Consider the following 25,146-nt stretch of genomic DNA (forward strand, 5'->3'; position numbering starts at 1 on the left):
GTCGTTGTCCCAAACATTATGGAGCTCAATGAAAACTTAGCTCCTTTTCAGACAGCTAGGCATATACTTCGATGCATTACAGTGCTACTGTACACAAGCATATTTCCATTTAAAACCAATGTAAAACGTAGCAGAATAAAGGTAAAATTAGTATGCATCCAAGCTTGATAAACACGACAGAATTTCTCTCAACTCATTAGACTAACAAATAAGGATTCTGTGCGTTTAGTTTCACGTCATCCTTAACATCATTAAGGCAAATCAGCACTCAAGGCACAGGAAGAGAGAACTCGGTTGTTTTAAAATAATAGGTGTGTGCCAAACCAATCGGCTGCATCTTTCCTACGGCGTGATGTAAGAATCTGCTGTGTATTTCACAGGAGGAGCCACGACCAATGAGTGCAAGGCCCTGATGTCTGAACTGAAGATACTGATCCACATTGGCCATCATCTCAATGTGGTGAACCTTCTGGGAGCCTGCACCAAGCCAGGAGGTGAGTGAACCTGGGACAAGTACACACTTGGAACTGCTTATCTGTCTAGCTGCCGGAAAGGAAAACTGGCTCCAAGTTGTTACAAATGTACAAAATGTACAATCCAAGAAATAACTTGTGATTATTGATGTTACTGTTTCTTTATAAACTTGCCAGCAATCTGCATAATTTTACTGGTGATGAATGATTTAAAATATTTTTGGACCCAGCTCTGGTCTTTAGTACACCTTTAATGCAGCCTGAGTGCATTGACTAAGTGCTTTTGAAGAGAATTGAAAGGGTAATTCTTAAATCTCTTGTACTTTGTCAGGTCCCCTGATGATAATAGTGGAGTTCTGCAAGTATGGAAATTTATCCAACTACCTAAGAAGCAAGAGGAGTGACTTCGATGTCTACAAGGTAAATCAAAGAGAGACACGGGAGAGACCCAAACAGCCCGGTGCCTTGTAATCCTGCTGTTTCAGCCCCTTGACTGGGATGGAGGGTGTTGTTCGCGGAGCCGTAGCGCCAGCAATATGGCAGGGGTAACGGCGAGGGGTAATTGCGAGGGGTAACTGCGAGGGGTAACTGCGAGGGGTAACGGTGAGGGGTAACTGCGAGGGGTAACGGTGAGGGGTAACTGCGAGGGGTAACTGCGAGGGGTAACTGCGAGGGGTAACGGTGAGGGGTAACTGCGAGGGGTAACTGCGAGGGGTAATAGCGAGGGGTAATGGTGAGGGGTGACTCCGAGAGGTAACTGCGAGGGGTAACGGCGAGGGGTAACAGCGAGGGGTAACTGCGAGGGGTAACTGTGAGGGGTAATTGCGAGGGGTAACGGCGAGGGGTAACGGTGAGGGGTAACGGCGAGGGGTAACTGCGAGGGGTAACGGCGAGGGGTAATTGCGAGGGGTAACGGTGAGGGGTAACTGCGAGGGGTAACTGTGAGGGGTAACTGCGAGGGGTAACTGTGAGGGGTAACTGCGAGGGGTAACTGCGAGGGGTAACAGCGAGGGGTAACTGCGAGGGGTAACTGTGAGGGGTAACTGCGAGGGGTAACTGTGAGGGGTAACTGCGAGGGGTAACTGCGAGGGGTAACAGCGAGGGGTAACTGCGAGGGGTTGACTCTGCGCGTCTTCCGCAGAACCAGGACGGCAAGGGCGTGACGTCGGGGTCGGGCTGCAACCTGAGCGACCTCATCAAGCGCCGGCTGGAGAGCGTGGCCAGCACGGGAAGCTCGGCCAGCTCCGGCTTCATCGAAGATAAGAGCTACTGCGACTCGGAGGAAGACGATGAAGGTAGCGTCCGAGCGTCTTCCTTCCCCCCCGCCCGCCCCCGCAACCCGACCCCTCCCCCCCCCCCCCCACCCACGGTCTCCCCATTGTTTTCATCTGGCAATCTGATGGAACGTTTCCTTGTCGTACACGGCTCGGGATGGGCCGGCCGCACCGAGGGTGCTTGTCTGGTCCCGGCGGATCGGCGATGCTGTCAGGCGCATGTTTTTCCCCGGGTCAGTAAACTGTTTACTCAGGTGGGGGGGGGGGGGGGAAGGGGGGACTTCACAGGGCCTGCACTACAAAGCCCCCTCGCTGAGCACCATCCACGAGATGCGTGTCTCCAGACCACCGCTCCAAACTGGAGGATGTCTCTCTTTTTTTTTAAAAAGAAGAAGAAGAAGAAGAAGAAGAAAATGAGCGGATGTTCTTTATTCTACAGCAGGCAGAAGCACATTCCCATTTGCAGACTGATGCAATGGTATCAAGAATATCTTTAAGTGTCATTATAAGTTATATAAGCTATGTGTCTCAATGGAACCACCTGACCATAATGACTACGTTTGACATACTTTTACTGTTTTTAGACACGCTTTTTTTTTTAAATGGATTTTGGTGATGGTCACAATGAATTACATTTTTCTGAAATAGACATTTCACTGATTTCACTCTTGTCTATCCACAGAACCAGAGGATTTGTACAAGAAAGTCTTAACCATGGAGGATTTGATCTGCTACAGTTTCCAAGTAGCCAAGGGCATGGAGTTCCTGGCCTCACGAAAAGTATGTATTTTCTCAAGCTCAAATGCTGCATTCAAAACAGACATCTAGATCTATTATTAACACTTTTTTTAAAAATGAATCTAAAGGGAAACAGTGCAGGCATTTTGATTGATGTGTTAATTTATTACCATAGCAAGAAGGCAGCTTAACGGTGATGCTTAGTCTAGCCGGGTTTAAAAAAAAGAAAGAAAACAAGACGCTCATATTTTGGCAGCTGTGGAAGGTCTCGTTTTGTCCACAACCATTGTGCATTAAACTCATACAAATGATGTCCCATGTGTGCATAAGAACACATTACCCTATTAGTCTACGCCTGATTCAGATTGATGGTCATCCGCTAACTTGCGGAGAGCGGATGGGCCTAATTACACTGTGGGCCCAGTGCTGTGCAAGCCTTATTAGAAAGAATAGCTTTGGACTGGATGCCGACACATGCAGTGGCAGCTCCTGACTGATGACTGTTCCATATGTTCATCTCCACTGCCCCGGATTCGTACACCTTTCTTCCACATGTTAAAACAGACAAAGGACTACACGTGTTTAATATTAGAGAGGCAATGTAGCACCCAACAATTCACAACTGCTTTGTGCCACTGCAAGGGGGAAAACCTTTGTGTATTAATTGTGATGAGAGCATGCAAATCGGGGTTGAAAAGGCCCAGTAGCTTAGTTGTGAAGTAGCAGTAGAGTTTAATCCTCCTCTTTTTCCTCCTTCTGCTACTTCAAGTGCATCCACCGCGATTTGGCTGCCAGGAACATACTGCTGTCGGAGAACAACGTCGTCAAAATATGCGACTTCGGGCTGGCGAGGGACATCTACAAGGACCCGGACTATGTGCGAAAAGGAGACGTGAGTGCACTTTGGGGTTTTTTTTTTCGTATCGCGGATGAGAGGTTCAGTGAGAGGCAGGCGGTTACACCGTGCCTGGATGGCTCTGCTATGCAGCCGGGTCAGTGGAAACCGTCACTGTAATGCGGTCTTTCACAAACACTCAACCTGACTGACAGCACAATAACAGCCTGCCACCGCTCTCCTGGCAAAACAACAGAGGCATGAAAAATCAAGCTACTCTGTGAATGGAAAAAACTAAAAGCCTCAGAAGGGCAGAAGGGCTACAAGCTGTCGTGTAAGCACCGAACATATTTCTCTGATGATGCTGAATGATAAAAAAAAAACACAGACCAGTGTTGAATGACTGTATACACTGACCATTGTTGAATGACTGAATACACTGACCAGTGTTGAATTTACGGAATACACTGACCAGTGTTGAATTACGGAATACACTGACCAGTGTTGAATGACTGATCAAATGTGGAATGACTAAACATCCCCCCCCCCCCAATCACAAATGAGCATCAGTTTGGGGGGAGGGATTTGAGGAAAGAAACGTATCTTCCAATAGAGACCAGACATTAAAATCAGGTAAACTCTAATCCACACCTTTCCTTTCTAGGCCAGACTACCGCTGAAGTGGATGGCGCCAGAAGCCATTTTCGACAAGATCTACACCACGCAGAGTGATGTGTGGTCTTTCGGAGTCCTCATGTGGGAGATATTCTCATTGGGTAATTATCACCTCCTCGCTTGTTAAAAAAAAAAAAAAAAAAAATAATAATAATAATAATAATTATTATTATTATTATTATTATTATTATATATATATATATAGTACTGTGCAAAAGTCTTAGGCACCTGCATAACATTCTGTACAGATAAGACTCTTTCAAAAATAATTCAATGAAAGGTCCTAAATAAACGTACGATACATTTGAACATTACATTTTATTAATTTGGCACGATAGTTAAAAACTGAATCAAATCAATATTTTTTGTGACCGCCCTTCGGCGTTAAAACTGCATCACTTCTCTACAGTAGCCAACGCTGTCCTGCAGTTGTATAAGACAATCAGCAGGGAGGTTGTTCCAAGCATGTTGGAGAACTTGCCACAGTTCTTCTGCAGACTTTGGTTGGCTCCTTGCTTCTGATCTCAGACAGCCTTGATCAAGTTTTTATGTAAAAAGTAGTCAATTGCTTACAGTAATATGTTACTTTTTAAAATTAAATATAAAAATGTCTCTAAAATTACATCTGTTGGAAAATGAATATTTGGAAATCCCAAATGTGTTCTTTTATGCGAACACACACAAACAAATAAACATATATATAATAAAGTCTAGGGTGCCTAAGACTTCTGCAGACTTCTGTATATATTTTCATTCTCTAGGGTAACACCTTCCTTCTTTGACAATGGTGTTTTCCTTGCGTGGGAATGAACTACACAGAACACATGGAGGACAATTCATGTTTCCACATCCTTCAGGGTGTCTTGCCTCATATAATTTGAATCTTAAATCAGTATGATAAATATGTTTCCATATAACAGCCTACAAATCACCCGTAACAGGCTCATAATATTGCCTTAAATTGCTCTGCTGTCTGCTGAAATATACTGTAGTGTTATTGCTGTTCCCATAATGTTAGCCTTCTACGGCCCTCTGTTGTTCTGGTTTCTCTGTGAATGTTTTGCAATTCTAATTTGTGTGTTTGTTTTCACTGCTTCAGTGAGCATCGCACAGAGACAGAGCACACAAAGGTGTTACAATTGATCCATTTTGTAGTACAGACCTACATATTTATGGTGCTGAAAAGTTTCTGGCCTTTCCTAAATCATTTTGCATGGGAAGGAACAAGAGGTTAGCGTCGAATGTCCTTTAGTCAGACACCAGAGGAAAAAACGGACATCTCGAGCCATTAGGTTGCAGTGAGCTATCTGCCTCTTCCAGATGTGGAGGGTAATATGTCTATCTGGTGCTGCTTAATTGTCCCTTTGGGGAAAAAATGTTGCATTACAAGCTTTAAGAAAACAGTCTTCATGCTGCTGGTACAAAAACATTAGTGAACTTCAACAGTGGCTTTTAACACGGATAAGGGCTATAAAAAAGAGAATACCTCCTCTTTAAACAAGACGATTCTCCCTGCTGGCAGGGCAAACTTGTGGTAACTAAGCAGCTGATGACTGCAAATGTTTTCCCCTGCTGTGGAACCCCTGTGACCTTTAGGATGCATTGTATGTATGTTTCTAACTGTCTATGCACTGCCCAAGAGAGCTGAGCAAGTACTACATCTGCTGGACACATACGTGACTAAAAACATGCCACTCAAAAAATATACCCAAATGTAATGAAAATGCTTGTGATTTCTCTTCATTTTCTAATGACACATTTAAGAAATGCGACTATTTTCATGTAGTTAAACAAAAATGTTACACATTCACAATACACAAAAAATTTATACATTCAGTTCTTGATTTAATTTGTCAAAGTTAAGTACAAAATGCATTCAAAACACAACACTATAGTAACAAAGAGGAACATGCAGAGAAAAAGGTACTGGGTAAAGAGTGAACGGCAGTCTTTTTAAAACAATAGTTTTGGTTTGTTTTTGTTTCTTCGTCACAAACTCAGTTTTGCAAGTTTGTTTTAGTAATCACCTTGTTAAATTCTGGAGGGGAGGGGATATTACTTGTATTCATTTGTAAGGCGGAAGTGAAACTAAGAACAAATATTGACCTAATCCAGGTTAGCGTGGTAAAATATAAACTTTAGGGTTGTGAGGCTTGCATTGTAACTATTGTGAGTCCTTTCATACTCAAGTTATAATGACAGACTGTACTGTTGACATACTTTCAGATGAATTACTATGCCTCAACTGAACAGGTTTTAGTGTGGCCATGCAGAACACTGCCATTTGGTATTTGTGTTGGGGATTTCAGTCAAGCACATTAAGTCAAGCACAATTATAATGGGTTAAACACTCCTATTTACTTTGGCTGTGCCATGTAAATAGAATTTTGATAATGGTGCATTAAGTTTGCCAGCAACGAGCGTGGTTTCACTCTCCCTCTCCCCACCAAGTTTCTCTGGGTCGGGCTCCCTGCGGTCCGTAGCAGTCTGTAGCAGTCCGTAGCAGTCTGCGCCTTTCTGTAAGTAGCCTCTACTTCTGGGTTTGGGATTTTTCTCACATGGAAATCTCCACCCCCCCCCCCCCCCCCCTTATCCCCCTTCTGCAGGTGCTTCCCCTTACCCGGGCCTGCACATCGACGAGGAGTTCTGCTGCAGACTAAAGGAGGGGACACGAATGAGAGCTCCAGAGTACTCCTCCTCCGAAATGTAAGGACCCCAACTATAGGTTATTTATCGTACGCATGTGAAGAAACGATAAATCTGCTAGGCAGCTTTGTTTTTTTTCCCACTTGCATTGGCGTCTGTCGTCGATAATTTTTCACTATCTTGTTATCGTTGTGCCTTCTCAGCAAGACCTCAGGGACACACAACCCTGCACAACTCCCCACTCCCTGTAAATTTATATCACGCAGGTTATTCGGCGAGCGGTCACAGGCATTAGTCTTGCGGTGGGGGTGTGGCTCACTACGACTCAATCGGAGGCATTTTTGGGGGGCAGAGGTGAGGTTAAGACGGGAGGCCGTGCGTCTCTCTGGGCAGAACGGCTGTAATCCAGAGCCCCAGAAGCCCATGGAGAGGAGATCCAGGGGCAGGCAGAGTAGGAGCACACACCGCAGGGCTTGGCTCTCCCTCCCTACAGGGACACTGATACGCGGCTCACTCAGAACCACAGAAAGCGAAAAATATGCAGACGGTTCGGGGGGGGCAGGGGGGGAAGCGTATCCAGTTGCGGTACAAGGGAAGTCCTAAACGGAAAAGGGCAACGGGACTCCAGGAGTATCTCTGGCCACGACCATGGGAGAGTGGCTCTGCCCAGGAGCCAGTGATTGGGCAGAGAGCGGAAGGTCAGCGGGATTGATTTCCAACAGACAGCGATGCCGTGGCAACTGAGCCCCCCCACATTGATGACCCCCCCCCCACCACACCCCCGTCAAAAGGAGCCGGCGCACCTGGGAGTCACAGGGCAGCCGGACCCCACGGCACAAGTGAAGCCCCGCTTCCGCAACCCCCCCCCCCCCCCCCAGTATCCAGCTGTGCGGGACAATAAGATCCGCACAGCCGTTGGTGGGCCCTTGAGGTAGGCCCTTAACCCTGTATTGCTCCAGGGGAGGATTGTCTCCTGCTTAGTCTAATCAACTGTAAGTCGCTTTGGATAAAAGCGTCAGCCACGTGACATGTAATGTCCCTCGTCGGTTTGGCCCTGTCACTCTGTCCTGGCCGTTTCAAGCCTGGCTAAACCCCCCGCTACCAATCAGAGGCCAGCTCTTATCCTCTCGGCCTTATTCACCATGGTATGTGTTTGTATGTTCTCTTAGATTTTTTCCCATTGTAGCTTCACAAAAATAACTTGGAATTCATTTGGAAGTGGTACACTCCCCGTGCCCGTGTCAGAGTGAGGAGCATGCGTACCGCAACCAACCCAGTACAGCAGGAGGACACGGGAGAGCCTGATTGAAAATGATCCGCAAAATACGATCCAGACCTCCGGTCCTTTAAATTACGATGAAACTCGACAACAGCCTTCTTCGAATGCAGTGGAAAGTTTTGGGGGTAATCTTGTCCCACAATCAGCTCTCAGGTCCTGGTAGGACCCCCAGCGCACTCTGCCCCCCCCCCACCCCCGCCCCTCTCTGCTTCACTGAAGGAGTTAAAAGGGACAAGAGTTATGTAGCATTTTTTCTGGGGCCTTTGTAACATTCTGACTTTTTCAGGATTTAGCCTGAGTGCATGTGCTAAATGTGCAAAACCACAATAATACAGTATTATGTACTTCCACACAAGACGCTGATATCCATCATACGCTCACTGAGCGCTTTATTAGGTAGACCTGTACACCAGCTGGTTAATGCAAATAACAAGCCAATCATGTGGCAGCAACTAAATGCATAAAAGCATGCAGACGTGGCCAAGAGGTTCACGAAGGAAGACAGGAAGGTGACAATAACGCGAATAACCGCGCATTAACAACAGTGTGATAAGAGTGATGACAAATAGCGTGAATAAGATGTATGGCAACACGTCTGTGGTGTTTGTTCGCGGCTTCACCGGGAATTTCACCAGCTAACTAGCCGTTCAGGGCTGAGGCACCCTGTGGAGGAATGTGGAGGACGCTTCTGCAGGAATGGAGTGCCTGCCCTCCCCATGACTCTGCCGGAACCACTGCCCACGTCCAACCACAGGACAGTCTCGCAACAATGAAGCATCCGGAAACACCGTCTGCAGACGTGCGACGTGAATTCCCACGAGAGAAAGAGAGAAAGAGAGAGAGAGAGGAGAATCTGAGCCAGTCTATTCGCACTCTCTGCTTCGACTGTAAAAAGCGGCTCACGTTGAGTTATAGAACGTCTCCGGTGGTCCCCTTGACGGGCAGCCAATCACGAGCCATCGTCGTTTGAGTTTCCGCGTAGTGCCGAAAGACCCTCCACCTGCGGGCCGGCGATTAATTAAAAGAGGGGCTACAGCAGGAGCGGTTTCCTTCAGCTAATCATTTCCGCACAGAAGAAAGAAAAAAGAAAATCCCTGAACCCAAAGGTCTAGGTGCCCAGAACACAAACACAGATGGAGAGAGAGAGAGAGAGAGAGAGAGAGAGAAGGGTAGACGGAAGAAAAGGGGGAATATGTAAGAAATAATGAACCATCTGCTTCGGCTGCAATTTTCCTCAAATGCCAAATCACCTCAATCTGGCACCTCAATGTTTAATAAGGATGTTAATGGACAAACGCGCACCACGTGTGTTTGCATGAATATGGGGGAGTGGGGACGATGGATTCAGGATGGAGGAACGTGCCGTCATTGGGGGGGGGGGGGGGGGGAGGGAATCCAGTGAGCGACATCTGGCGGTTTGGGTTTAAAACGCCCCTGGAAGTTCCACCCTGACGGAGCGGGCCCGGCCTTATAGGTCACTGCAATGGAGACACGAAACGGGGCCGAGGCGTACCGCGCGGCCAGAGTCGCTGACAGCTTCTCACAAGACCGGTGGATTCGGTTCTCCTAATGTTCTCAGGAAAGACGAGGAAATGAAAACACCCCCGTCGCGACCGGCACACAACCCGCTGCAACGGCTCGGCGTTCGCTGCCTGGGCGATGACAAATCGGAACGACGGCGCACGGCGCGGGGGTTGGATTTGGTTTCGGGGACCTTTCAGTACCTATGCCTAAATACTGTGTCTGCGGATTTGGCCTTTGCTGTAAATGTCGCCGTTCGAGTAACTTGCTTCCTTAGTGCTCCACAGAGACTTTACACGGCTGAATACAGCGTGCATGCAACTGGAAGAGTCCGAGTCCTCTCTGCTAGCCTCTCCAGCTCACTCTGTTCCACATTGTACTGCGTGTGCCGGTCCGACTCCGTCCACCGAGTACAATAGGCAATCATTTCTTGGAGGCATGTTTTATTTGTTTATTAGTTTTTTCGTGGGAGATGTGTACAGCCGTACAGCCAAACAGCCACCCCAGGGGGGCCCACCACAGTTCATTGAGAAGAAGACAAAGATATTACACAGATACATCAAAGATTTAACAAAAAACACTGTGTCAGCATACCTCTAGTGAACAGAATAATAAGAACCAGTCAAGCATATTTTAAGTCAAGCGTGTTCGCCTGCACGATACGTTTTATCCATTAACTGTCCTGTGAATACGAGCGGCCTTTATAAACGTCAGTATGGCTCCCAGGAGAAGAGGTTTGTGAGCGGTTGGTGCCTGTGCGTGGGTTCCGGTTGACGACGACCTCTGCTATGTGTCTCACAGATACCAGACGATGCTGGACTGCTGGCAGGGCGAGGCAGCGGAGAGGCCCACGTTCACTGAGCTGGTGGAGCAGTTGGGGGACCTGCTCCAGGCCAGCGTGCAGCAGGTAAGGGGGGCAGACATCACAGGGGGGAGGGGGGGCTGGTAACCATGAGCAGTGGGGCAGTGGCATAGTAAAGAGGTCCTGGCCTTTAACTCTTTTTTTTAGGTTGAAGCCCTCTGTGGGCCACTGAAGTTGTATCTTTAAGGCCAAGGCCAAGGATTCAACCTAGTGAGTGCAATGTCCAGTTCCAGTTGTACAAATGAATTATTGTGTAATAATTAAGGCTGTTTCTCTCTATGAGCAATGTCCTAATGTTATAGTGTAATGCACTCGACATCACAGGGTTCCCTTTCATCAGCTACATCAATCAGGGGAGTGGGGCATTATTATGCTAAACGTCAGGAACGGCATCCGAATCTGATGTTTTGTAGTGTGAGCAGTAAGTGGTGTCTCACTCATTTATTCAGTCCCGGCCAACGGCAAGCAATCGGATTCAGAAATCCTCATACTACGCTGGTGGAGCACCGGGGTTTTCGTTTTGTCTTTGTTTTCAAAATGCACCTCCGGTAAACAATGAAATGACGTCACAGATTTGTAAAAGAGTGAGCGAGACGTTGCGAAGCCCCTTTGATTTGCACTTGAAAGAGATGGGGGGCTGATACACGCACCAGGAGATGAGGAACCCTGGGGAGGCCTCCAAGTAACTTGAGGAGGAAGTCACACTCAACACGGCCACACTGTTCCCTTTGAACAAGAGAGAGAGGGGGGGGGGGAGAGGAGGAGGGAGGGAGGGAGAGGTGGAGGAAGCGAGAGGTGGCGGCCTGTAGCGTAGTGGTTAAGGTAAATGACTGGGACCCGCAAGGTCGGTGGTTCTAATCCTGGTTCTAATCCCCCACAATATGATCCGCACAGCCGTTGGGCCCTTGAGCAAGGCCCTTAACCCTGGGGAGGATTGTCTCCTGCTTAGTCTAATCAACTGTACGTCGCTGTAATGCCAATAATGTAATGTATGTAATGAGAGAGAGGGAGAGACAGAATGAGAGAGCAGGGGTGAGAGTAGGAAAGTGAGCGAGGAGGTAGGAAAAGTGAAAAAGGACGGAGAGAGATGGACTGAGAAAGAAGGGGCAGAGATGGGGATATGAGAGGGATGAAGGGGGGTGTTCAGGAAGGCGGAAAGAGAGAGAGAGAGGTAGAGAGAAGAGAGAGAGAACCGGGAGGGAGACTCAGGGGAGAGATGCAGGTTGGAGGAGGGGGCGGGTCACATGACTGCTGATGCAAACCTGGCTGTTTACCGCCGAGACTCCGGGTTCCCATCAAGCCCGGAACTCCAAAAAAACGGAGCCGTTAAACGCCTGAGTAACCGTCCTGCAAATAACAGCAGGTCCTCTGGATCAATGACAGCCGTGCAGCGGGCCTGACCTCTCTCCGACCAGCCCCGGGACCTTACGGTCCCTCACTCGCACACAGGCCCAGAGAACGATGTGGGTCTGTCTCTGTGTGGGACAGACCCACACCCACGCGTGGGACGTGGGCGAAGCCGTGCACTCATGTGGAAACACATGGCTCGGTTCCCATATCTCACCCTGTTAAAAGGCCAGCCGCTGGAGAGGTGTTCCGGAGGCTAACAGAGCTGGGAGACATCACAGACACGGTGGTGACTCAGATTCTGCGATCCCAGTCTGGAACATAGAGTTTGCTTCCTGTCCTGAATCACAGTAATGCCTGTCTAATGGGATGCAGTGTCCTGACATGGGTTTGGGAACTTGAGTCATGAATTGGCATGAGTCAGAGTTGGAGGAACTCCTGTTCATGAGCTCCTACTGTATGACATCTGATTCGCTGTCTTGCTCGTGCCGTAGATTTCACCTTTACAGAGGTGTAAATCTTAACGGGGCGGCCAATCAGTTATACAAATATACAGTATATTAACTATGTAACTGTGGAAGAATAAAGGGCACATCCACAAGGCCAGGCACCAGAACAGCAAAGGGAGAAATGGAGGGGAAGTTGGACAGCGGGGGAAGAGTTATGCCTGGCTGAGTTATGCCTAGAATATGTCCAGTGTTTATTCGATCCATTCCTTGACATACAGCAGAAGTTTAATCGCTAAGTGCACATCAGCTGCTGTGTAGGAACGATGAGCCAATCAGTGTGGCCTGGGGTTTGGGCCTGGACTCGTGTAACCCCTGATCAAACCGGCGGGGCATTGGCCATGTTTGTAATAAACACGTAATAACCGTAACCACATCCTGAAGCGGTTTATAAAACATGTGGGTATTTCAACAGTATGTTTCCAACAGAACTCACTCTGACAATTTTCAAGGATTTAACCGTGAACCATAATATTTAGACAGCCAATTAGTCTCTGTGAGGTAGATATATACTTTTGTACTTTTTACAGATTTATTAAAACGGACCTTGGGCTCTGTTGCTGACCAGACCAGCAGGTTGAAGGGGACAGTGTGTAACTAGATTCCTCTGGCGCTGCATTGCATTTATTCTATTTATACTTTACTCGCCCACGTGTAACTCAGATGAGTCGGTCACTCGAGAAATCAACACTCCCCCGTAGATACGGGGGATAGGTGCTGCAAACTCATTTCACAGATTTATAATGGTGTCCCTCATGTCCTCTCCTCTCTCTGGCCTTTCCAGGAAGGTAAGGACTACATCCCCATAAACACGGCCCTTCTGACCAAAGAGGGCAGGCCCACCGGATCCTCCATCGCAGAGGAGACCTCTGACACTCTCCCTTCACACAGAGACTCCAGGAGCAGCTGGTAAGTAGGAGTCTAGATAACAAGTTTTGGTTTTTCCAGTAAATGTAAATGTAAATGTTCCCAAACAACTGCAGTATCTCTGCTTCCCAGATACCCCTTGATCATAATTCTTAATTGAATGGATGCTATGTTCAATTATTCGGCTAATTTAATACTTATATTAAAAATATTGCTTCAATGCACAACATGGGTCAAAAGTGACCGGACTGAGTACTTATTTTCAATATATTTGCATAGCTTGTGCATCAAAGGGTTAAAAAGCTATTGATGCATCACCTCCATGATGTTTTTATGACAAAATTATACCCCTGAGGGGATGTTGCTAGTAAACTCGTAAGCAACATGCCTGGAATGTTCTTCTGTGACATTCCTGGAACAATTAATATGTTCAAAGACTGAGGAATGTTCTCATCATAACATTGTCTCACGGGCTGATGGAACTCAAAGCAAAATGTGTCCCCCTGCTCTTTAAACATTGTGTGCTAGCTGGCAACCGCCCCTTTTGGTGAGGAAGCAGTCCACTGTAAATGTCCTGCATTAATTTGTCCTTCTAGTCACATCATTCACCGGTGGTTATGGCCGGGTCACCTTGATTTACACTACGCAACTGTAAAATTAAACAAGGCATAAAATGATGAGAACACACAGTTTTCCAAGAAGCCAGTACTTAGAAATAAGCTCATGGCCAACTTCTCATGTATACTGTATTTATTGTTTCACATTCTTGAGTTTTCACCGATAAGTTAAGTGTATCTGCGTAAACAGAAAAAATGTTTTTACTCACTTAGTCAATCAATTTTCAACAGGGCTCATGATGTTTTTACTGATTACAAGAGTTGCAAGAGTTCTTTTGGGTATTTTCACAAAATTTCACACGTAGCCACTCAAGAAAAGAACTACCCAGAAACTGCCACACATCATGCAATCGAAATGGAAAAAAAAAGAGAACTGGTACAATAACTTTTCACCAGAGTGTATACCATTGGTTCCCCTTTTCATATTTCCAAAGAATGCAGACCATTACACGCCAAACTCTTGCCCACACAAGGTTCGTTTAAGATCTATTTTGCCTATGTAGGCAATGTAACCCGGCAACACTGTCACTGACGGAGACAGCAGAGAACCCTCAAAGGGATTTCCTCTGAAAGCACAGCTCCTGATGTGGGATTCACATCCAGTTGCAATAATATTTCTCAAGATTTTTTTTTTTTTTTTTTTTTTTCACAAGTACTACCGGTGTGGTTTTCCGAGGGTGGCGATGAAGTCAGTCGATGACATTTATCCCTAAGTTGCATTAAAACTGGGCCACACAATTTCCTCCTGTGCTCAAAAAGCAGAGATGGAAATATAAAACCGTTTTTTGGCTTATTTTAACGGATTAGGCTTTCCCACTGACACAACGAAATGGTGTTATTGTTTTAAACTGACCCAGTAAGTTTGTGCATTTTTGTGTATAGTTATAGTGTTAAATGCCTTCATTAAACAGGTTATTGGCGAATTTGGAAGGCGCTCGATCTCAATCTAAAACTACATCTCCCTTCATTTGGCTTTAATTCCCACAGCAACATCAAGATCCGACCTGCCAGCGTAAAGACCTTTGATGAGGTTACCATGGAGAGTGACACAAGCGAGTCTCAGGAGGTAGGTTCTTGCACACACTATGAGTACTATAAGCACACACTATGAGTACTATAAGCACACACTATGAGTACTATAAGCACACACTATGAGTACTATCAGCACACACTATGAGTACTATAAGCACACACTATGAGTACTATAAGCACACACTATGAGTACTATAAGCACACACTATGAGTACTATCAGCACACACTATGAGTACTATAAGCACACACTATGAGTACTATAAGCACACACTATGAGTACTATCAGCACACACTATGAGTACTATAAGCACACACTATGAGTACTATAAGCACACACTATGAGTACTATAAGCACACACTATGAGTACTATAAGCACACACTATGAGTACTATCAGCACACACTATGAGTACTATAAGCACACACTATGAGTACTATAAGCACACACTATGAGTACTATAAGCACACACTATGAGTACTATCAGCACACACTATGAGTACTATCAGCACACACTATGAGTACTATAAGCACACACTATGAGTACTATAAGCACACACTATGAGTACTATAAGCACACACTATGAGTACTATCAGCACACACTATGAGTACTATAAGCACACACTATGAGTACTATCAGCACACACTATGAGTACTATCAGCACACACTATGAGTACTATCAGCACACACTATGAGTACTATCAGCACACACTATGAGTACTATCAGCAGAGTAATAGTCTTTAAAATAAAAATGTCATATGCAGTGGAGTAGCAGAGCTAGCCCGTCATATCTGTGGGTGCAAGGCATGATGAGAGTGAGTCCACTTTAAACAATGTTTAATCTAATCTGAAAATATATAATATGTGTTTTAAATGCAACCGATACACATTGCTATTGCCAACAGTAACTGTTTTTTTATGAATTAGGCCGAAGCTAGTGTCTATATTTGGGTACTCATGGGGTCCCCCATGGCTGTCTCTCCCACTGCACCCCTGCTAATTCCGCTTCTGACCCAGGGCGAATTAGCAGGGGTAAATCGCTTCTGACCCAGGGCGAATTAGCAGGGGTAAATCGCTACTGACCCAGGGCAGTTTAGACCTCAGGGCTAGCCAATGCCTGAGCTTCCTCTGTAAAGCCCTGAGAGTGGCGGACAGCAGGGCAGGTTTAGCCGAACAGGATGTGCTGGGTGTGATCGCTCTCCCCAACGCTGCACAGGGAGGGCAGTCTGACAGCGGCATGGGCCTCTCCTCTGACGACATGAAGGCCCTGAAGCGGCTGGAATCGCTGGCTGGACCGCTGAGCATAATGGCCCTGGCGTAAGTACATATATAATCCGCGCTTAAGACCTGTCACTGACGGATTCCAGAGGCAGAGCGCGCACACACACACACACACACACACACACACACAGACACACACACACACACACTCACACACACACACACACACACACACACGTACACATCGCACTCAGACACTCTCACAAACATGTGCACGCACACACACACACACACACACACACACTCGTACGCATCGCACTCAGACACTCTCACAAACATGTGCGCACACACACACACACACACTCACACAGACACACACCCACACACACACACTCACACACACACACTCATACACACACTCTCACACACACACACACACACACACACACTCACACAGATACACACCCACACACACACACACACACACACGTACGCATCGCACTCGGACACTCTCACAAACATGTGCGCGCACACACACACACACACTCACGCAGACACACACCCACACACACACACTCACACACACACACTCATACACACACTCTCACACACACACACACACACACACACACTCACACAGATACACACCCACACACACACACACACACACACACGTACGCATCGCACTCGGACACTCTCACAAACATGTGTGCACACACACACACACACACTCACACAGACACACACCCACACACACACAGACACACACACACACACACTCATACACACACACACACTCACACAGACACACACCCACACACACACAGACACACACACACACACACTCATACACACACACACACTCACACAGACACACACCCACACACAGACCCTCCCGCTGTGCCGGAATGCAGATTTTTTTAGCCTGTCCAGAGGGGGGAAGCCATGGGGTGAGCTCCAGATTCACATCCCATTCAAACCCCCCCCCCCCCCCGGGCTGCTGTTACAACGGCAGGACACCGCTCAATAAAATCTTCAGTGCTAATTCAGCTCTAATGGGGACCATATCTAGTCTGTAAGAGTTTATTTAACATTTTACACTCTGAAAAAAAAGATACTAAAAGTTTTACAAATCCTGGCCAGTGGAGTGGTACGCTATGGGCAAACAATTGTACCCCAATCCAGCAATGCATAATTCACTTGGACCCTTTTCTGCTTGTAAAAGGTACTTAATAGTTCCTGACCAGTACATCATTATATCTTCTGCCCACATTTGGGAAATTTGTTTCTTAAAGAACAAAAATGTACCTCCCCCTGAGCATTCTCCAGGGCAGGACCCTGACGCAGTCTCTGTGCTGGGCCCTTCAGACAGTGCAGTCTCTGTGCTGGGCCCTTCAGACAGTGCAGTCTCTGTGCTGGGCCCTTCAGACAGTGCAGTCTCTGTGCTGGGCCCTTCAGTGCAGTCTCTGTGCTGGGCCTTTCAGACAGTGCAGTCTCTGTGCTGGGCCCTTCAGACAGTGCAGTCTCTGTGCTGGGCCCTTCAGACAGTGCAGTCTCTGTGCTGGGCCCTTCAGTGCAGTCTCTGTGCTGGGCCTTTCAGACAGTGCAGTCTCTGTGCTGGGCCTTTCAGACAGTGCAGTCTCTGTGCTGGGTCTCTGTGCTGGGTCTCTGCGCTGGGCCTCTGCGCTGGGTCTCTGTGCTGGGCCCTTCAGTGCAGTCTCTGCGCTGGGTCTCTGTGCTGGGCCCTTCAGTGCAGTCTCTGCGCTGGGTCTCTGCGCCGGGCCCTTCAGTGCAGTCTCTGCGCTGGGTCTCTGTGCTGGGCCCTTCAGTGCAGTCTCTGCGCTGGGTCTCTGCGCCGGGCCCTTCTCTCCTCTCGATTAAGGAGCGTAGGCGGGCCCGGCCGACCCCGCACTCCAGCCCCTCAGTCAGCGTCAGGAACGCCGCCGTCTCCCAGCGCAGCCCTGGCTCTCACACATCCGTCACGGGCCGGGCTGTCGGGCCCCCGGAGCGAGCGGTACACAAAGCGCGGCGGCCCCGGGCCACTAATGGACCTTATCTGGTCCGGTCCGGCGGGCCAGACGGGCCTAATAAGGCTCTGTCAGCGAAACCGAGGGGAGCGGTGTTTAAAAACGCCGGCCCCCCGGAGCCCCGGAGCTGGTGTTATGATAGCTCCTGTCACAAAAACCCCTGTGAATGACCCACGCCCTGGAGGGAAAATCCCGCCTTGTGTTCTTGGTGATTGACATCCGAGCGACTGTTTATGATTCGGCCCCGCCGCCAAGACACGGCTAATCTACAAAGGCAAGCCCCCCCCCCACCCCCAGAAACATTCATTACACATGTGGACTTTACTACGTCCCACTAATAATACTGGGCTACACGCATAGAGGCAGCTGTAATTTCAAAGACAGAGATACATTTGGAGAGACTAGGAGCCCAGAGAGATAGCCCTGGGCCAGGGAAAGCCCTCTGACCGTGTGGGTGAGCTGCACCCAGAGCCTTTAGCGCTCCTGTAGGATGGGACAGAACAGTACACAGGTAACATGCACCTCAGGTCTTTTATTCGCCTATAAGCTGTCCCAGTAGTGGAACAGATGCTCCGTAGGGCAAGGAATAATCTTTATGCTGTGCAAATCTCCAAAACTTTCCAAATGCTATCAACAATCTTTAATAACTTTCAAAAACATGTCAAACAGGACTGAACGCAAAAGAAAAGAAAATCTGCAAGAATCCCGTTATAAATTGTCAAAACATAAATGAAACGGCAAGAATTTATGAGCCCTTTTTCTACACCCTACACACACACACACACACACACACATGATTAATGACACTCTGGAACCCAAATAAACATACCGCAAGGGCTTGGTTACATTAAATACATTCTGTCCCCTGCCCTCAGCAACCATTGTCTCTGCCTCCTGCATCCCCCCCTCTCTCCATTAACGCTGCCTGTCCTCGCTCCGAACCTCCCTCCGCGCCCCGCACCGCACGCACGCCGGGGGGTTAGGAATCCGCCACCGGCGGGCACAGCCGTACCCATCATGCCATGGGGGCGAAACAAAAACACAGTCGCTCTGAGGGCACAGACTGAGTTCAGCGTCGGAGACAGCGGGCCCCCCCTGCCGTGCGCCTACTCCATCACTGTCACCTTTGACCTGCAGGGGTTTCATGAGGCCATTCCTGGGCGGTTGGGTGCCCCCCCAGCGCCACGCCCCTTCACACCCCCCCCCCCCCCCGTCCCCCTCGCCCTAACTGCGCCTTTGTGCTGCAGAATTCCACCTGCCACGCCCGCGCTCTCCCAACACACACACTGTAGGGTCCACTGCTGATCACTCTCCCATCACACACACTGTGCTGCTCACTCTCTCTCCCAACACACACACTGTAGGGTCCACTGCTGATCATTCTCCCATCACACACACTGTGCTGCTCACTCTCTCACTCTCCCATCACACACACTGTGCTGCTCACTCACTCACTCTCTCACTCTCCCATCACACACACTGTGCTGCTCACTCTCTCACTCTCCCATCACACGCACTGTGCTGCTCACTCTCCCATCACACACACTGTGCTGCTCATTTTCCCATCACACGCACTGTGCTGCTCATTCTCCCATCACACACACTGTGCTGCTCATTCTCCCATCACACACACTGTGCTGCTCACTCTCTCACTCTCCCATCACACGCACTGTGCTGCTCATTCTCCCATCACACGCACTGTGCTGCTCATTCTCCCATCACACACACTGTGCTGCTCATTCTCCCATCACACACACTGTGCTGTTCATTCTCCCATCACATGCACTGTGCTGCTCACTCTCCCATCACACACACTGTTCTGCTCACTCTCCCATCACACGCACTGTGCTGCTCATTCTCCCATCACACACACTGTGGGGGCCACTGCTGCTCAGAGCACAAGTGGCAGCTTCTTTGACGTTGTATCAGAGCTCTGTAAATGCTCCTAAGCGGGTCAGTCTGTTCAAATATTATTACATTCTTGTCTCTCTAACCTCCCCCCTCCCCTCGAATCTCCACAAGTAAAACATGAGTACACACCACTTAGTTTATATCCAGGGAATCCTTCCTATCTTTGAGGAAGGATAACTAGGGTAGGTTAAACACATTGTGACGGCTCTCTAAAAAAGCTAAAAAGAATAAATAAGGCAGCAGCAATAAAGCAAGTCTTATTAAAATTCCTCTGTGAATGGTAATACACACACTCACAGGAACACATGCAAGCTCACTAACACATTCTCACACTCTGTTCACTTGTAGACAAGCGCATATACATGTGCACACACGTACACTCTTGTGTAGACAGGTACACACATACATACATATGCTCACACCCACACGCACACTCACACAGAGACTCATACACGTGTGTCTATTTTCACACATTTACATTTAAATTCTAGTAACTTAGCAGATGCTTTTAATCCCTTTAATACAAAGTGACTTACAAGACAGACACACAATCACACACACACACTCAGACACTCGTGTGTACACACTACAGACACACACACACACACGCTCTGGTATCCCATCACTGTCTCTTATCCGGCCCTAATCCCTCTTTTCCAGGATGAAAGCAGGGAGTAAGAGCAAGGAGTCGGTCCTGCTGGAGGCGGAGAAGGAGAAGTTCCAGCCCCCGAGTCCCGACCTGGACCTCAGCCTGGAGGACTCCTCCCTCGACCCGGCCTTGGAGTGCCACAGCCCGCCGCCCGATTACAACTACGTGGTCCGCTACTCCACCCCTCCCGTGTAGCCGGCCCTGCTGCGCCCCGCCCCAGCTCTCCCCCACCCTCCGCCGAACCTGCGCCTCTCCTGGAGAATCTGACTGACCGACTGCCTCAAGAGCCCAGACCCCACTCCTGTCCGCGGCCTGCATTCTCCAGGAGATCCACCCGCACCCTTCCGCTCTTCAGTTAGAGTTTTCGTTTTTATTGCGCTCTTCCCGCAGTGCAGCTACCTACAGCAGGAATAAAACACACAAAAAAAACAAACAAATGTGCCACTTTATTACAGCTGTCAGAAGAAGTAAAGAACACAGAACCCAGAGACAGACATTTCCCCCCTCACCCAAAGTTCAAAGTTCAAATTCTGCACTTTGTCCGTATCTGCTTATCCTCCAGGAGGACTTTTCCAAAGGAAAACCACCTGTTTGGAGTTGTCCCCACTGGCATTCCGAGGCAGTTCACCTATAGCTTCCCCAGGGCTCTAACAGAGGGTGCTGCTAGAATATTCCACAGACCAATATGACGTCTGTGCTTTCAGCATAAAGACATGCTCAGGTATTTTAATAATCTACTGTGAAAGCTAATGAGAACAAACGTCCCTAGTATTGTACAGATGAATTAGCCATTTATTCAGCTGATCACTCTGTTATTGTGTACCAGAGGTAGGCCGTGTACGAGATGTGTGTCTTTGTAACCAAGTTACACCCAGGCGGACGAGGGCAGGAAATAGAGAGGGGAGGGTTCATTAAAGTGTAAATATATTTTCTAAGGAAATTGAAACTGGAAAATGTTTTATATTATTTTCAATGTGTATTTCATTTTTTTTTTTTGTTGTTATAAACAGTATTCTCTTGGAGATAGCTATAAAGAATATTTGAAACAAGTTTATTTAAAAAAATCTTTAAACATATTCCTTCACCCGGTTTTTTAAAGCTACTGGTAGCAAGAGAGAGAAAGAGAGAGAGTGAGAGAGTGTGAGAGAGAGAGAAAGAGAAAGAGAGAGGGAAGTCTCTGAATTATTGAAAGTGCAGTCTGAAAGCATTCCCCGCTCCAGCAGGCTAATATACTGAATTCCCCAGTCTCTTCAGTCTTTTCAGGAAACCAGTCGTGTTTTGGTTGGATCTGCTGCCCGCAGTGGCTGGTTTAATCTCCGTTACTCGGGTTAAAGTGCACCTTGGGTATTTCTCCACACACACACACACAAAAAAAACATCACATCATCCTGCTGCCGATGCTTTGTTTTTACTTTATTATTATTTCTCCCGGATAATTTAATAAGCATTAAAACATTAACCTGGGGGCAGTGTGTTTTGGTTGTGCATGCCCAGAAAGCTCTGTGGAAATGACTACCATACAGCGGGATTCAGTACTGCTTTGTTCCTCCCAACAAACTTCCCCTGCATTTAACACTTTGAGAAAAGAAACCTGGGTGCTCTTTAGTCATGTAACTGGCAGGTAGACGTATTCATCGGTGTAGGTTGACGTGTACCACAGTATCTATTCCCCATGGGGGCAGCAGCCACACAGTGTGACTGTAAAGCCTGATTTATACTTCTGCGTTGAATCTACTAGCCTACGCGTAGCCGCATTCCCTACACGGTAGCCTACGGCGTAGCCTGACATGCACATCCCCAGAAATGTAACTACGCAGAGACCCAACACCTCTGTGTAGCCTATGGCGTAGGGAACACGGCTATGCGTAGGCTAGGCTGTAGCATCTGCGTAGATGCAGAAGTATAAATCAGCCTTAAAAAGAAACAAGCCCCAGGACCTGGCCGTCTTCCATTTACAAACAGAACGGGATCATCATCCACATCTGCAGAGGAAAAAAAAAAAATCCACATTTTTATTCCTGTTTTTGTTTTAATTCATCCAAATAATTCATTTGTGTTCTTTCTTCTAGCCCCTATGGTTAGCGATTCATGAGGAAAGGGCTCTGTATTTATATCTAAGAGCAGCTGAACAGAGGTTAAATGCTGTGACTTATGAACATACTACATGGAAAGTGTTTATTTTTGTTTGTACAATGCTGGTCAGAAACAGTGACCAGAGGATTAGTATTTCAGTCGGCTAGTTGAAGAGATAAACTATGCATATTTATTTGGGAAATATATCTGTCACATGTGGTTCAAAGGTCAAATGCAATGTAATTTAAATTCCAAAACTGTTAAATGTCAACCAAAGGATCGTGTGCCCTAAGCAACTCTATATAAGAATTACTAACATTCCATTTCTATTTCTTTTATAATGAGCAAATCTTTTGTGATGTTTTACGCTGCTGTATACACTATGGTTACAATAGGAAGAAATGTAGTGATTTTCTTCTGTTAACAGGAATGTTTATATTGAGTTTGGTAACAGATTCAATTTCTTGTACTAAAAATGTTACTAAAGCTTGCAGGGCAGGCTGTAGCTTCTGTGTCACAGGAACACTGAGTGTGTAGATAGCTATTCAAAGGCTGGTCACTATAAACACATCACCATGAACAGAACTCAGTACTCCAAGCTGAAGGTAACTAAACATGAAGGGAAATAACAAACACAGGTAATGAGGATGCAGTCGATACATTCTGTTTCTCCTCGATGTTGTAGCGCCTGAACTGATATCCTGCTTGAGTTTCTGTTAAAGAGTCTGTGTAAGAAAGCGCTGGTTTTAAGATCAGGGTGAATCTCGCAGCTGTTACACCCAGAAATGCACAGTGAAGTAACTTCTTCAGCTGGATCTTCTTCAGCTCTGGGTCTCTTCACACACACACACACACACACACACACTCACACACTCACACACTCACACACGCGGTTTGAGTGGCCAGTCGTGTACTATGAAACCACTACTCTTGAAGTGCCAGTAAAACTATGAGTGCAACGTCTGGACTGTTGATTACTGCCAACAGTATTACTGCCAACTGTTGTTTATATTAACAGGCTGATTGGTTTGGATGCTAAGTATGGAAAAAAAAATGTATGCACTGATGATATTTTCTTTCTTATGTAGTTTCATAAATTTTTATTCAAAATGTATTATGTATTTTGTATTATTAACCAAGTATAAGGAAATAAATAAATGAATAAAGATCTATATATTTATACATTACTTCTGATTCAGAATAATATTTTTCAGTTTTTTTTCCATTCAGTTTTAGATTTCCATCAACCTTTATTCATCAGCGTGATGGAAAAAAAACATGCCCTCCAAATACCCAGTGTCATTCGCAGGAGTACAGAAACAAAAGACCTTAGATTCAATAACATAGTCATCTGGAGGCCCTGTTGACTTGCTATGATCAACCACTACTTCTATCACTGCCACAGCCCACAATGATGTCCTGCGGTGTGACTTTCTGTGTCCCTGAAAAGTCAACTAGGCGAAATCTACAAATAATGAAATATTCTTAATGGATCCCCATTGATTTTGTTGCGCGCCTCCTTTCAATGCCACACAAATCCGTTCAAATGGCACGGCAAACACTGTCACTGAGATGCCATTCCTGTGAATGAATCAGAATTCTGGCTATTCGAGAGCTTAAAGACAAGTTGAAATCAAACTTAGTCGATTCATAACCATATAAACACATCCAAAGGACCATATATATTCCAGAAAATAAATACAATTGTAATCCTTTCACGGCAAAATCTTTTTCCATCCACTTCCTGGAAAACGATTTGGATTTAGATTAGTGTACCAGTGGGTGTGTAAATTGATAAAATAGATAAAATCCATTTTCCGTTCCATCACACGACATGCATCCTCATTTGACCTCCTCCTTCAAAGATTCCCCCCAAAAGATCTGTTTCACTCGTGCATATGACATATCCCTAATGCTAATGCTAATGCGGCTCTAACTTTGGTTTCAGCTCATCTTTAAGACGTCTTACCCATTTCCCTGCCCCTGTCATTTGACATATTTTTCATATTCTTAGTATTGTCCAGAAAGTATTTGTGGGTTTGAGCAAGATTTAAAATCTCTCCTACGCAAATTCTCCACACTACCAGCTGTTGACCAGATTATGTCCCAGGGAAAATGTCATAGTGTGCTCTCAAAAGCAATCGACAATTGATGTGCCACTTTATCTGTCTCTGAGCATACAAATAAATGGAAACAAACGAGTATTGCTAATCGTGTATAAAAACATCACATTACGAACTCATTTTATCTGCGAGTGCAGTTTCGAAACGATTCCAAAAACAAAAAAAAAAAACATAGGGAAAACATCTGCCGGTCAGTGTGCGGAAAGTTTTCCGACGTACTTCGGAGAATGAGGGGTGTGGATGCGGGGGGGGGGGGGGGGTTGAGTTTGTGTATCGTCAGTGCGTGCCCCTCCTTGCCCCCTGTACACAGAACGCTGAGACACACTTCCTGTGCGGGACGGCGTGTCGGCAGCCTGTCTGTCACCGCGCCGGGGCAGGAAGTACCTCTTACTCATTACCGTCAGGGATGCCACCAACAGGTTCTTCCTCTGGGGCTACAATGCCCCCGGAGCGCTGCTGTCAGGCACGC

The 25,146-nt window shown here is 46.9% G+C and overlaps 1 protein-coding gene across 1 annotated transcript in view; it reads left to right on the forward strand.

Moving 5' to 3' along the window:
* The window catches only part of kdrl (kinase insert domain receptor like), a 69,177-nt gene extending 45,436 nt beyond the window's left edge, over positions 1-23,741 (forward strand). Inside the window, exons 19-30 of the mRNA XM_061236054.1 lie at positions 381-494; positions 805-893; positions 1,615-1,768; positions 2,430-2,527; positions 3,255-3,377; positions 3,985-4,096; positions 6,602-6,701; positions 10,243-10,348; positions 12,941-13,065; positions 14,628-14,706; positions 15,890-15,990; positions 20,493-23,741. Of these exons, the coding sequence (XP_061092038.1) occupies positions 381-494; positions 805-893; positions 1,615-1,768; positions 2,430-2,527; positions 3,255-3,377; positions 3,985-4,096; positions 6,602-6,701; positions 10,243-10,348; positions 12,941-13,065; positions 14,628-14,706; positions 15,890-15,990; positions 20,493-20,676 (1,385 nt within the window). The 3' untranslated portion in view covers positions 20,677-23,741. The remainder of the gene's footprint in view (positions 1-380; positions 495-804; positions 894-1,614; positions 1,769-2,429; positions 2,528-3,254; positions 3,378-3,984; positions 4,097-6,601; positions 6,702-10,242; positions 10,349-12,940; positions 13,066-14,627; positions 14,707-15,889; positions 15,991-20,492) is intronic.
* Positions 23,742-25,146: the final 1,405 nt, after the last annotated feature.

The sequence above is a fragment of the Conger conger genome, chromosome 3 (genome assembly GCF_963514075.1).
Source record: "Conger conger chromosome 3, fConCon1.1, whole genome shotgun sequence".
NCBI classification, from domain to species: Eukaryota; Metazoa; Chordata; class Actinopteri; order Anguilliformes; family Congridae; genus Conger; species Conger conger.